The following is a 12,948-nucleotide window of genomic DNA, read 5'->3' as shown; positions in this document are numbered from 1 at the left end:
CGTCACCAGCACAACACCAAAAGTCTTGGACGATGCAACTAGAGCTAGCTAGATGCCTAGATTGCCATTGGCAAGAAGAAAGAAAGTTGGAAACTGTGGGTAATGCCACCTCACAACAGACAAAATATCCCAAACAGTAAATTAATTAATTAATTTTTTTTTATAGTGAATTAAAATTGTATAACTGCACAAATACAAGGCATGCCAATTGCCAAGAGACGCAATTCCACAAAAGAAACATATCTCTTCAGCCGCCAACCGGTCAATCCCACGACCTTTGACCCACATAAAAACTTTTCACATTTTTTTTTCCAAATAGTAATAAAAACTAAATTCGCTTACACACACTTTCATGGATACCTTCCCAGAAATGTCTTCTCATTTCCCATCCTTTGTCATTCAACACGTAACCATTTTCTTCCCTCCATGTTATTAAGCCAAACCCTTCCATTTTCATTTCTTTTTCTCTCATACCCTCTTCTTCTTCTTCTTCTTCTTCTTCTTCTTCTTCTTCTGCTAATTACTCTGCACACATTTTTAATTTTTTTTATTTTTATCTCAACACCATTCATGACCACTTCTTTCTCTGACCTTCTTTCTTCTCCCACCACCGACAACAACCTCGGAGGCTCCGAAAGACCTCTGGAGTTGTGGGATCATCAAACAGGTTCAGGTGTGCCAAAATTCAAGTCCACACCCCCTCCCTCTCTCCCTCTCTCTCACCCTCCTAACAATCATTCTCTTCCACCCTTTTCTCCTTCTTACTTTTCCATCCCTCATGGGTTAAGCCTTGCTGAACTTCTTGACTCCCCGGTTCTCCTTCACTCTTCTAGCGTAAGTCAACCTTGTAATTCTCTCTTTTTTTTTCTTCTTCCTTTTGGTTCCTTACACAATATCCTTAAACAATGGTAGTAGAATTAATGGAAAAGAATGAAACATTTTTTTTTTGACTACTTGATTATTAGGATGTGTTTCGAAACCTCTTCACAAGCACAAAAATCACGTCTGGATAGATGTAAAAGTTATAACTATTAGCTTCTTTAGTAAATGCAAAAAATCACGATATGTGAAATCAAACATGCTGCTTTTTATTTTATTGTATGAGTCGATTGTGTAAAATTAAGTTAATTCGAAAGTCATATTTAAATCTCCATTTGATGAATGTTAAACAAGTGAGCCACCTTGAACATGGTTTTGTATTTTTTTTTCCTTTTTTGTAATCTTGTGTAGCTTGTGTTTTGTGAATACTGCATACGACAACTTTTTGTTGTTTCGTTATTGGGTTAATGGGTATTAGATCTTTCTTCTTTTTTTTTTAATTCAGGTTTTGCCATCTCCAACAACTGGATCATTTGCTGGTCAAGGCTTCAGTTGGAAGAGCAGTTATGGGGAAAGCGAGCAACATGTCAAAGAAGAAGACAAAAGCTTCTCAAGTTTCTCCTTCCAAAAACAAACACACCCTCCTCTTCCATCTTCAACCGGATTTCAATCTTCAACCCGCATAGTTCAAAACGTGTGTGACAAATTTAATTTATGAGCAAATTCTATGCTTTTCAGAATAATTAAGTTCAATTCTCTGCAATGTTTTAACCCCTCCTTTTTTTTTTTTTTAAAATCAACAGGGATGGAGTTTTCCGGAAACTGCTAAACAAGATGGTTTTTCTTCAAGAATGAGTATGAATATGGTGAAAACTGAAACCTCTTTTGAGAATAACAACCACAAGGGTAGTTTTCAATCAGATTATAATAATTACCAGCCACCGCCACCACCACCACAAGTTCAGACTTTAAGCAGAAGGTCAGATGATGGCTACAATTGGAGGAAATACGGGCAAAAGCAAGTGAAAGGAAGTGAAAATCCAAGAAGCTACTACAAGTGCACATACCCCAATTGCCCAACAAAGAAAAAGGTTGAAAGGTCCTTAGAGGGGCAAATTACTGAGATAGTTTACAAAGGCACTCATAACCATCCCAAGCCTCAGGCTACCAAGAGGAACTCATTGTCTGCCCCATCACTTGCAATTCCTCACTCAAATATTGTCAGCAATGAAACACCACATCAAATAATGGATTCGGTTGCCACTCCAGAAAACTCATCCATATCAATGGAAGATGATGATTTTGCTCATAGTAAATCAGGAGGAGATGAGTTTGATAATGATGAACCTGATGCCAAAAGATGGTGAGTTTTATTTTTTTCATGTTATTCACTTCTTTAACTTCTCAACCGAAAAAATCTCTTTATTTTGGGTAGATAAACTCTTAAAACTCTTTTATATTTGTATTAGGTTTTATATTTACCTCTTAAACTTTATTTTAATTAATTTTTTATTAATATTTTTCCAGGAGGATAGAAGGTGAAAATGAGGGAATATCAGCTGTAGGAAGTAGAACAGTGAGAGAACCCAGAGTTGTGGTTCAGACAACCAGTGACATCGATATTCTAGATGATGGATACAGATGGAGGAAATATGGGCAGAAAGTAGTCAAGGGAAATCCAAATCCAAGGTAAAAAAGCACTTTTTAATCCCTTTCTTAATTTATTAACAGATACAATAATTATCCAACTTTTGTAAAGTTGTTCCACTTTAAACTTTATACTATTAAGAACAGTACTGAGAATCCCATGATAGAGTTTTCAACTCTAATGTTAGTAATAATATACAATCATCACATTCCTTGACTATTCAAACGGTTTACACACACATCATAAATGCATGATACGTGTTATCATAATATCTATCTACATATCTTATTAGGTACGTTAGCAATAGTTATTTCCCTTTGTTGAAATATTCTGAAGTATGCATACGTGATACACCTTTGCTTTGCTTTTGCATTGTCTTAACTCTTTTCTGTGGTCAAATTTGGCAACCCTCGTTTCTCTCACGTGTGCATGGGAATCAAATCTTTTGTACCATGTGATGTCTAGACAGTATTCCTAGATTGTCTTGTCTTACTACTTTGTGTTTAATCTGCGACTGTAGGAGTTACTACAAGTGCACATTCCCAGGATGTCCAGTGAGAAAGCATGTAGAGAGAGCCTCACATGATCTAAGGGCAGTGATCACAACCTATGAGGGGAAACACAACCATGACGTGCCTGCGGCACGTGGCAGTGGAAGCAACCCTATCAATAGATCATTGCCAAACAATACCACAAACAACACCACTAGTGCAGCCACTTCTACATACGCTAACAATTCTCTTCTTAGACCAGAAAGGCCATCACAGTTCAACCCCAATATGCAGCAGAACTCAGGAAGTTTTGGATTCTCAGGGTTTGGGAACCCAATGGGGTCATACATGAATCAGCAATCAGACAATGTGTTCCCCAAGGAGGAGCCTGGAGATGACTCGTTTCTTGACTCTTTGCTATGTTAAAGGAATATTATCTTTTGCATAGCCTTGGATGGTTGGAATTTTTGGAAGGGATTGGTTTAAGATTTTACTTGACCAATAAGATCGATTATTCATTACTTTTTTTTTTTGGACAAAATTTAGATGTGATAGTTTAGGTAATTTTTTGTGGTTATTCTCGATTCAAAATTAGAATTTCATTTCGGTAATCTACTATGTTGACAGTAAAGTTTAACATATAGATTATTTAGGTGAAATTCTAATTCTGATGAAAAAATATCACTAAAAATACTTAAGAAATTGCATATAATTTTTATCCATTTTTTGTTTCATTTGTTTTATTGTATATTTCCACACCCACAGGATTGGTATATATACAGTATATTTCATTATTAATTGTTATATGCTACACAGGTGTTTGTAAAGTTTTTCTTATCATTATTTTAGGAATCTTGTGATTTCAGTTTGAGAGCCAGAAAGTCTCATTTGCAGGGTCCTTTAGTAATTTTTTTATTCATCATAATTGAACTTGATATTAAAAAATTTACAAAAATTCAGACAACTGTGCAAACAGCTGAGTTAAGCTCTTTATAGTGCAATATTTTTTTTTAGTATGGCATATAGTATATTACACTCATTTCACATTAATTTTGTGTATTATCTCTTGTGATCATAAAATATTATAATATGTAGGACCTATATATGGTCCCTACCAATCTCACTGGGAAAAATATCTTGAGGAGGATAGTTTTGGTGATAGAAGCCGCAAAAGTCATTGGTTTTGTATATGATAAGATTAAGAGCCATACTGAGTCAAAGATAGGGAGCTGAGAATTAATTAATTACTTGGTGGGTAAGGTAGCTAGTGAATATCAACTTAATTGTTTCCTCTCTTTTTTCCTTTTAAATAAATAGCTGTCATCCTTTCCAAGTGGGATCATGACATCTGATATCGCCACATGAGGAGAGCAAAGTTTTGAGAATGAACAAGGCTCCTAATTAAGACGTCCAAGTTACCAATTCTGCAATAATAATTAGAAACACATGAATCAACAATATTTTTTTTATTAGTGTTGTTTCCTGAGAAGTTTGATGTGTTTTTCTCGCATTGCACTAATTAATTTTGTCGTAATTATCATTTCAATTTAAAAAAAAATGCAGCAATCGGATTTTGGTATATGCTATATATATGTCATCTTGCATGATGATTAATATGAAATTAGATATAAACTTACCTGTTAAACAAATATTAAAAACATGTATAAGTCATGTCATTTTAAATGTACTGAATATTATTTAATAATTCTTACTATTTGGATGTGTAACTCAATTCAAAAGCTTTTTTATTTTCTATACTGTATTGTTACGTTTAAAAATGATATATATAAGTATATATTTCATCCGTGCGGAGTCACACGGATACATTACAAATTTCTATAATTTTCATAGGTGTGAAGTCCCAAATATTGTATTAGTTTTTCTAAAAAATTGTAAACATTATTTTTTATTTTTATAGGATGAGAAAAAAAATAAGTTTTGGTTCATGTAAAATATATATATTTTTTATTTTAATCTTTCTCAAATTTAAAGTATTTTTTTTTGTCTCTAATAATCATTTTAAAATATATAAATAATATTTAAAAGATTTATAAAAGAATTTAAAGGTACATATAATTATATATACTACTTATTATAATCACTTAACCTTCTAATAAACATATAAGTAGTTGAAAATTAAGTACTAAAAACATATAATTTCGAATTTTATAGAATGAAAAGTTTTTTAAGAATATATTTTACAGAAATTAAAATAAAACTATTTTCAATTTTACATGGACTAAAATCATATTTATTATTATGTTTGATTGGAATATTATTCTGAGTTATATAAGTTCTGGTATTGCATGGGTGTAGAACTGGAGCCTTAAGATGGATCTATCTAAATAGTAAACATATCTTGGGTTGGTCACCATTTGTTGACAAGGGATTTTATGATTTGGCTACTACTTGTTCGATGAAATGTCTGCTTTTTGGTATAAAATGGTACGATTTGTATTCATAAATTTGGAAGGATTAAATCATGTCTGTATAATTTGATCGGAAAAATGGTACTGTGACACTAAATAATAAGTTGGATCAAAATTCACATACTAATATAATGACTTATTCAAGTGTGAGAAAGATTCTTAACTAGGCCATGAACATCGTGATGGGGAAAATTTCTGTCAAGACTAATCTAGAATTTGAGTTGTTTATTATTGGTAGTGGAGTGTAGAGTCCATCTTGTATTTTTAATTAATAATGTACCCTGCTAGTTGTAGTAAAACACCATTTATTGCTTTGATAGAATGCGGAATTGTAAATATCACACAACATGGTGACTTATTAATTGATGAGTTTTCTTTTGCACCATTAATCGATGAACTTGATGTTTACGCACTCTATGATGTGATATAGCCTGATGTGATATGTATAGCCTAAAGGGATGGCCATTATATATATGTTGTATATATAATTTAAAAAGTCGTTAACTTTTAAGTGATTTGATATTTAAGTTTTTAAATAATTTGTGATTGATTTTAGTTTTAGACATAAAATTATAATTATAATTAAAAATATCATTTATTTTTATAGAAGATGATGTTGTGTAATTAGGTTATTTAAGATTTTTATCATTCCTTTAAAATTTTATGGGAAATATTATTTCACATACTAAGGTAAAATTTTATAAAAAAAAATTATGACTCATAGATCTTTTTAATGATAAATAATTATTATGATATCATACATTTAATTCTTTTTATTTATAAAAATTAATTATATATAAAAAAAACTTGTAATGATTTATATATTATTTAATCAATTGAGTTTGATGTACAGACATTTAATTAGATGTTGATTCCTTTAATTCTTATTAAAAAAATAACTATTTTGTATATATATTAAATTATTTTATTTTTATTTTTATTAAGATCTTTGTAATACTATAAGTGTTTATTAATTATTTTTTTAGCAATAATGGTATGTTATATGATGTTTTGAGATGTGGTGTTAAGAGATTTTATAAGTTAAAGAACTTTTAAAGAGTCTTTAGATATTTAAGAAGGTTTCTCTAGACAGAGTTATACTTTGACTTAGAAGGGAGAAATATATAAAAAAATAAAATTTAGAATTGAGTTTCATAAGTTCAGTTTTTTATAACCTTAGAAAGAGAAGCTAGAGAGAAGTGCTCTAGAATCCGGAGGTCTTCTTTCATCCTTTCTAGGCTCCTCAAAGGTATAGGAGATCATATTTGATCCGTGGTGGATGTTGATTCAAAGCTCCTTGTTAAGAATCAAGATGTGTCATATGGAGTTCTTGGCATAACCATTCTTCTTCTTTTGCCTCCTCCTCTCTTTTGCTTGGAGTTGAGGTAATGGAAGCTAGAACCTTATTTTGGATGAGTTGTATGTCACTTGATTGATATCAAGATGTGATTGTATTAATTGAATTTCGAGTTGTATGATGAAAGAGTTGAGTTTGGATGTTTGATATATGTTGAAGTTCTTTTGGTGATTCTTTTATGATTATTGTTGCATGTGTAGATTATATATGAACGATTTTGGATAGCTTGAAGGGTCCATATATGTTAGAACATGTTTGTCTGGTATAATTAAGTCACTTAGACTGTTCACTTTGGTGTAAGAGATCTTCATAAGTGAATGCGTAACGACACATTAGGTGAGATGTATGCATATAATGTGGTATGATTTGGTGTTGTTCATATGTTTTGGTATTTATATGGTTGTATGACATATAGTTGTGGTGTAAGTTTGATTTGCTTAAATTGCTTGTCTTTCAAACTTGTTGATGCCATGTTCAATGTTGTATGATGTAAGTCATGAGGTGCTTGTCGGATGATTTACATATTATTGTTGATGGTATATTTGTATTTCACTTATACTTGTTACATGTTGATTCCTTTGGATATCTAGCTTATTCTTACATATTTTCCTAGCAGTTAGATTACTATAATCATGATATTTCATGGGAGTAAGACAAAGTTAGCTGGAGAGAGATTTTTGTTTTGCATGGCCATGTTGATAGATGGCTTGTTGCAGGTTCTTTTGAATCACTATTATGTAACTAAAGGTATAGGTATTGTTTAACCGGTAACTTCAAATTTTTATTTTATCGTGGATGGATTACTTTACACACATATAGATAGGAGAGATCCACTTATGTAAGTTTTTTTTAGACTTATTTCACGTAATAACTCATATTTTATATTAAATTGTAATAATTCAACCGTTAAATTAAAAGTTTTTAATGTATAAATAAATATGCAGAGTTTTAAAAGATTTGAATGTTATTTGATACTTTATTTCATTAATTTAAATTGACAAATAATTATAAAAGTATTTTATATGTTTATTTAAATTAATGAAATAGAATATCAAATAGTTTTCAAGTTTTTTAAAAAATTTTACAGACTTATCTAAGCAGTAGGAGTTTTTAATTTAATAATTAGATAATTAAAATTTGATATAAAATATGAATTATTGAGTAAAATAAATTTAGATAGACATATTCTTAGTAACTACCCTTTTGGTCTCTACTTTTTAGTGGACGATTATATCCCCTAAATATGAATTTTTTTTATAAATAATTGTCCATAATTTTCTATACATATTATAAAAAGGGATATATTTTAATAATCACCCTTTTGATCTCTATTTTTAGTAGACGATTATATCCATAAATATAAAAAAAATTAATTTTTTTTTAAAATAATTATTCATAATTTTTAATATTAGAGACATAAAGTACCTTAAACCTTTGGTTCATGATATATACACCTCCTTTTTTTCTATAAGTACACCTCCTTTTTTAAAAAAATAATTAAAATTTTAAAATATTCTTAATTTTTTAATTTTACATTCACAACATTTAATTTAGTAATTTTTTTATACATCTTCTGTCTTTTTTTTATTTAATTTTTACATGTACTCTCTTACATTTCTTTCACCCCACTTATTTTGGTAACATGTGAAAACTAAAAAAGAAAAAAGAAGTGTGTGAAAAAGAAGATGAAAGTAATAAATTGAAAGTTAAAGATGTAAAATTAGAAAATTAAAATAAAAACTACAATATTTTATAATCTTTAGAAAAAAATATAAAGAAGATGTACTTATAAAAAATAAAAAAAAGAGAGATGCATGTATCATGAGCCTAAACCTTTTGGTTCAAATAATGTGAGTATATTAATTCCAGTTAATTTAGTTTTTTTTTTTCACTAAATGTCAAACTATTAAGTATACCAATTTTGAATATGAAGTTACTTTTAATAAAGTGTAAAAGAAAATGCATTAAAAATATTGCCTTAAAATAAGTTTTAATCTTTAAATTAATATTGAAACAGATGAGTTTCCCGTTTTACCCTTGAAACCAGACTCAATTTCCAAACCCCACCCTTCTTTCTCTCCGAGAACTCTATTGTCTTCTTCTCAGTGGTTGCACCGCAACCGTTCCATGGAGCCACCCGCAGCGAAACACGGCTCCTTGCGGAACATTCTGGTTCGTCTCTTCTCCTTCGCCGTCCTCATCTTCGCCGCGCGGTTCGCTATCATCGTCACCGTCCGCGGCGGATCCTGCGACTCCGCCGACTTCTGCTTCTTCTCCGACAACTTCAACCTCTCCACCTCCGGCCGCTCCTCCGACGCCGAAGATCCGTTTTCCGGCAAGAACTGGCGCCGCTCCGTCGAGCACTACGCCGCCGTTTTCCAGGACTTCATCGCTGACGGCTCCCTCTCCCCGAACTCCCGCGCCCTCTGCATCGACACTCCCTCCGGCGAGGACGTCCTGGCGTTGAAAGAGATCGGCGTCGTCGATTCCGTCGGAATCTTCAAGAAACCGTCGCCGCCGTTGATCGTCCACGGCGACGGCCGTCGGCATCCGTTTTCCGCTGACTCCTTCGACTTCGAGTTCTCCGGAAGCGGCGGCCTGGAGCGGTCTCCGCGGCCGGCGGAGTTTGCCGCCGAGATCTGCCGCACACTCCGTTCCGGTGGCTTCGCGGCGGTTCACGCGGCGGTTAGAGATGCTTACAGCTTCGATTCTTTCCTTGAATTGTTCAATTGCTGTGAATTGATCAGAACTCGAGAAATCAACGATGTTGATTCTTCTCCTGTTCTTGAAATTCTGATGAAGAAGAAAAACAAAAACCCTAATTTCGAAACCGAAACCGAAACCGTAGACAGTGGCAATTTAGTGAATAAGTGCTCTATTCCGGGGTATAAACGTGAAATAGTTAAAAATGCAGAGGCATTGATTGAGGAAGAGCCATCGAAACCTTGGGTTATACTGAAGAAAAATGTGAAGAACATTAAGTACTTAACTTCTTTAGTTGACATAAGCTTTAAGAATAGGTATGTGTATGTTGATGTTGGAGCTAGGAACTATGGTTCAAGCATAGGTAGTTGGTTTAGGAAACAGTACCCAAAACAGAACAGAACCTTTGAGGTTTATGCAATTGAGGCTGATAAGTCATTTCATGAAGAGTATAGGGCAAAGAAAGGGGTCACATTGTTACCCTTTGCAGCTTGGGTGAGGAATGAGACATTGTTCTTTGAGATCACCAGAGACCCAAGCAAGAAAGTGATGATGAAAAGGAGTGGGATGGGGAGGATCAACCCTGTGCAAACTTCATCTAGCCATATGGGTGACTTAGACAAGATTCAGGGTTATGATTTTGCAGAGTGGCTCAAGAGTTCTGTTACAAGCAGGGATTTTGTGGTCGTGAAGATGGATGTTGAAGGCACTGAGTTTCATCTGATTCCAAGGTTGATTCAAACTGGGGCAATCTGCTTGATTGATGAGCTCTTCCTTGAGTGCCATTACAATAGGTGGCAGAGATGCTGCCCTGGTCAGAGAAGTGCCAAGTATCACAAGACCTATTCTCAGTGCCTGGATCTGTTTACTTCATTAAGAAATTTTGGAGTTCTAGTACATCAATGGTGGTGATAACTGATAGCACACAACAAACCTTTCTCTAACTCTCTTTTTTCCTGCTTTACTAACATTTTAGTACAGAACTATAGAATATAGATATTCTTTTTATTGTTCTCCACTGTTGGATATAATAGGATCTTACACAATTAAATTGATTCTTTCTTTCTGTCCATTGTCATGCCTGCAAATGAAAAATTGAGTTAATGAAAATATGTTTTCTCTTAATCAATCATGGCATTTGTTATCGGTGATTTGTGTCTTTATGTAACTTCTTGTGAGGTGATCATTTTGCTCTGTTGCAGCTTGAGTGACACGTTAAAGATGAAACATTGTCAAAAAGTTATATTTAAGTGTTAGGCATACGATGGTGGTTGAAGTTGGAGTGTCTGAAAAGAAGCATAGCTGCTGGAGCTGGATTATTGTATTTTAATATAACTTTTTGACAATGTTTCATTGCCAAATTATCCTCTGCACATGTAGGCAGTTCTCAGGTCTTGTGAGCATAATCCTTGTCCGCATCTGCATAACTCCTAAACAAAACCTCTCTCATTATGGTCATCGGCAAGTGAGTCTGCACTTTGCAGTACGAAAGCTGCTTTGCTTTCAGATAGTATATAGCCCTGGTACAAATCAAAAGCAATTTGCAAGTTCAGATGCAGACTATTTATATATGATCATAAGTAGACAACAATTTTGAAGTGTCACTCCTTTCATTTTAATATGATCATAAGACATAGTCAAGTAAGCAAAAAAACTGACAAGTGATGGAAGAGATAAGTATGTTGCACATTTACACATTGACAATTGTTTTACCAAGTGGTAGGAAGACACTTTCTTCTATTAATTAAAAGGGTAAAATACACTTTTTTTTATTCATCTAAAATTTCTCATTATAATTTCTCTAAATTTTGTTGTCATATTTTAGTCTTTATAATTTGAAAATGCATTTCTTTTAATTTCAAAGTAGTTTAAATAGTATTTTTTTAATCATTTTTAAGCACTGTTTAAAGTATTTAAAAAAAAAGTGGTATATTTTAAAATTAGAGAGATTAAAAAAGGAAAAAATAAATAAAAGACTAAAATTGAATTACAATAATTTTAGAAAGATAAAAAAACATATTTTATGCTAATTAAAATTACAAAATTAAGAGAGAATTCAATAATCTATTAAATAAGACGAGAGACCACTCAATATTATGGTGTATTTTAAACATTTTTATGCTTTATTTATACATTTGTTTTGCTAGTTTTTCTTTTAAGTGATGATTCTTTTATCCGTTATTAAATAACACTTGCACCCAATATTTTCTGTTTTTCACAATTTTAATTAGACATATTTTCATAGGAAGTAGAATTATATATACCAGTGAAAAAGAAGGTATTTCGTATCTCTGTGATAATTTTTCTTAAATATACATATGTTAGGGTTTCGGGTTCAGAGGTGTCGACGGGAGAAGATTCGCGGTTTAGGAGTACGAAGAAGGTCAAAACGAAATCGTCCAACCCTGAACCTTTAATCATATAGGATGTTCGTATGGAAGGTTTTGATGTTGAAGCTGAAGAAAATAAAAGCCCGTCCAAATCCTACATGGAGAGTCTTCTATCTAATGATGGTGGCAAGGTCTTCACGGATTTTAAAAGTTTGAATCATGAGATGGATTGCCCGGAAGATGAGTTTTATAAGGATCAAGATTTGCTAGAGGAAGATTCTGCGGAGCTTGACCCATGCCCTAAAATTCATGTTACTCAAGAAGAGTTTGAAGAATGGTGTGCACCATGGAAAAATTCTTTGGTTATCAATGTTCTTGGTAAACGAGTGGCATATAGAATGTTAGAAAATAAGGTTCAAAAGGAGTGGGCCAAGAATGGAACGGTGAGATTGGTGGATATATCTCAAGACTTTTATCTTGTGCAATTTGCTGCTAAGGAAGACTACAAACATGCGCTTTTTGAAGGCCCTTGGCTTATTGCTGATCATTATATAGTGGTTCAACGGTGGAGACCTTTCTTTACAGTGACGGCAAAACAAACCCGAAAGATTGCAGCCTGGGTCCGTATCCCGGGACTTCCAATTGAACTTTTCAATGATCGCTTCCTCTGGAGAGTTGCGAGCAAATTAGGTACTATGCTAAAAATAGACAAACTTACGTTGATTCAATCACGTGGACGTTTTGCAAGGATCTGTGTTGAGATTGATCTGCAGAAAAAATTGGTAGCATAAATCAACGTGTTAGGACACATTCTGAAACTCGAATATGAAGGTCTCCATTCGATCTGTTTTAATTGCGGTATATATGGTCATAAACAAGATCATTGTCCTCATTCAAAAATTAATGATGGTTCTGATGCCAATAGTAATCCAGCAGAGAAGCCTATGGATATGGATAACCAATTGGAGAAGTCATCTTCTCAAAAGGTGAATAATCATATGCCACCATAAAAAATGACTACTGCGGTGGTCAATCAGTCCGATCAGGAAGAACAGTATGGACCATGGATGATTGTCAAGCGCAAAAGGAAACCCCAGTTTTCTCGAAGCAAGAATTCAAAAAGCGAATCAAGACACAATCCCGAGAATCACGGGATTCTAATAAGTGACGA

The 12,948-nt window shown here is 33.1% G+C and overlaps 2 protein-coding genes across 2 annotated transcripts; both read left to right on the top strand.

Annotated features, from left to right (window-relative positions):
* The first annotated feature begins 346 nt into the window (after positions 1-346).
* Positions 347-3,785, top strand: LOC109796932 (WRKY transcription factor WRKY24). The gene is made up of 5 exons (XM_020356797.3): positions 347-834; positions 1,325-1,513; positions 1,623-2,182; positions 2,347-2,508; positions 2,988-3,785. The coding sequence occupies exons 1-5, from the start codon at positions 427-429 to the stop codon at positions 3,382-3,384; spliced, it is 1,716 nt and encodes a 571-aa protein (XP_020212386.3). The 5' UTR covers positions 347-426; the 3' UTR covers positions 3,385-3,785.
* Positions 3,786-8,725: 4,940 nt separating this feature from the next.
* Positions 8,726-10,964, top strand: LOC109800798 (uncharacterized). The gene has a single exon (XM_020361680.3). The coding sequence runs from the start codon at positions 8,872-8,874 to the stop codon at positions 10,357-10,359; it is 1,488 nt and encodes a 495-aa protein (XP_020217269.1). The 5' UTR covers positions 8,726-8,871; the 3' UTR covers positions 10,360-10,964.
* Positions 10,965-12,948: the final 1,984 nt, after the last annotated feature.

Source organism: Cajanus cajan, chromosome 3 (assembly GCF_000230855.2).
Source record: "Cajanus cajan strain Asha chromosome 3, NIPB_CcT2T_4, whole genome shotgun sequence".
NCBI classification, from domain to species: domain Eukaryota; kingdom Viridiplantae; phylum Streptophyta; class Magnoliopsida; order Fabales; family Fabaceae; genus Cajanus; species Cajanus cajan.
Note: the sequence above shows the minus strand (reverse complement) of the source record. Positions and strands in the feature narration are given on the sequence as shown.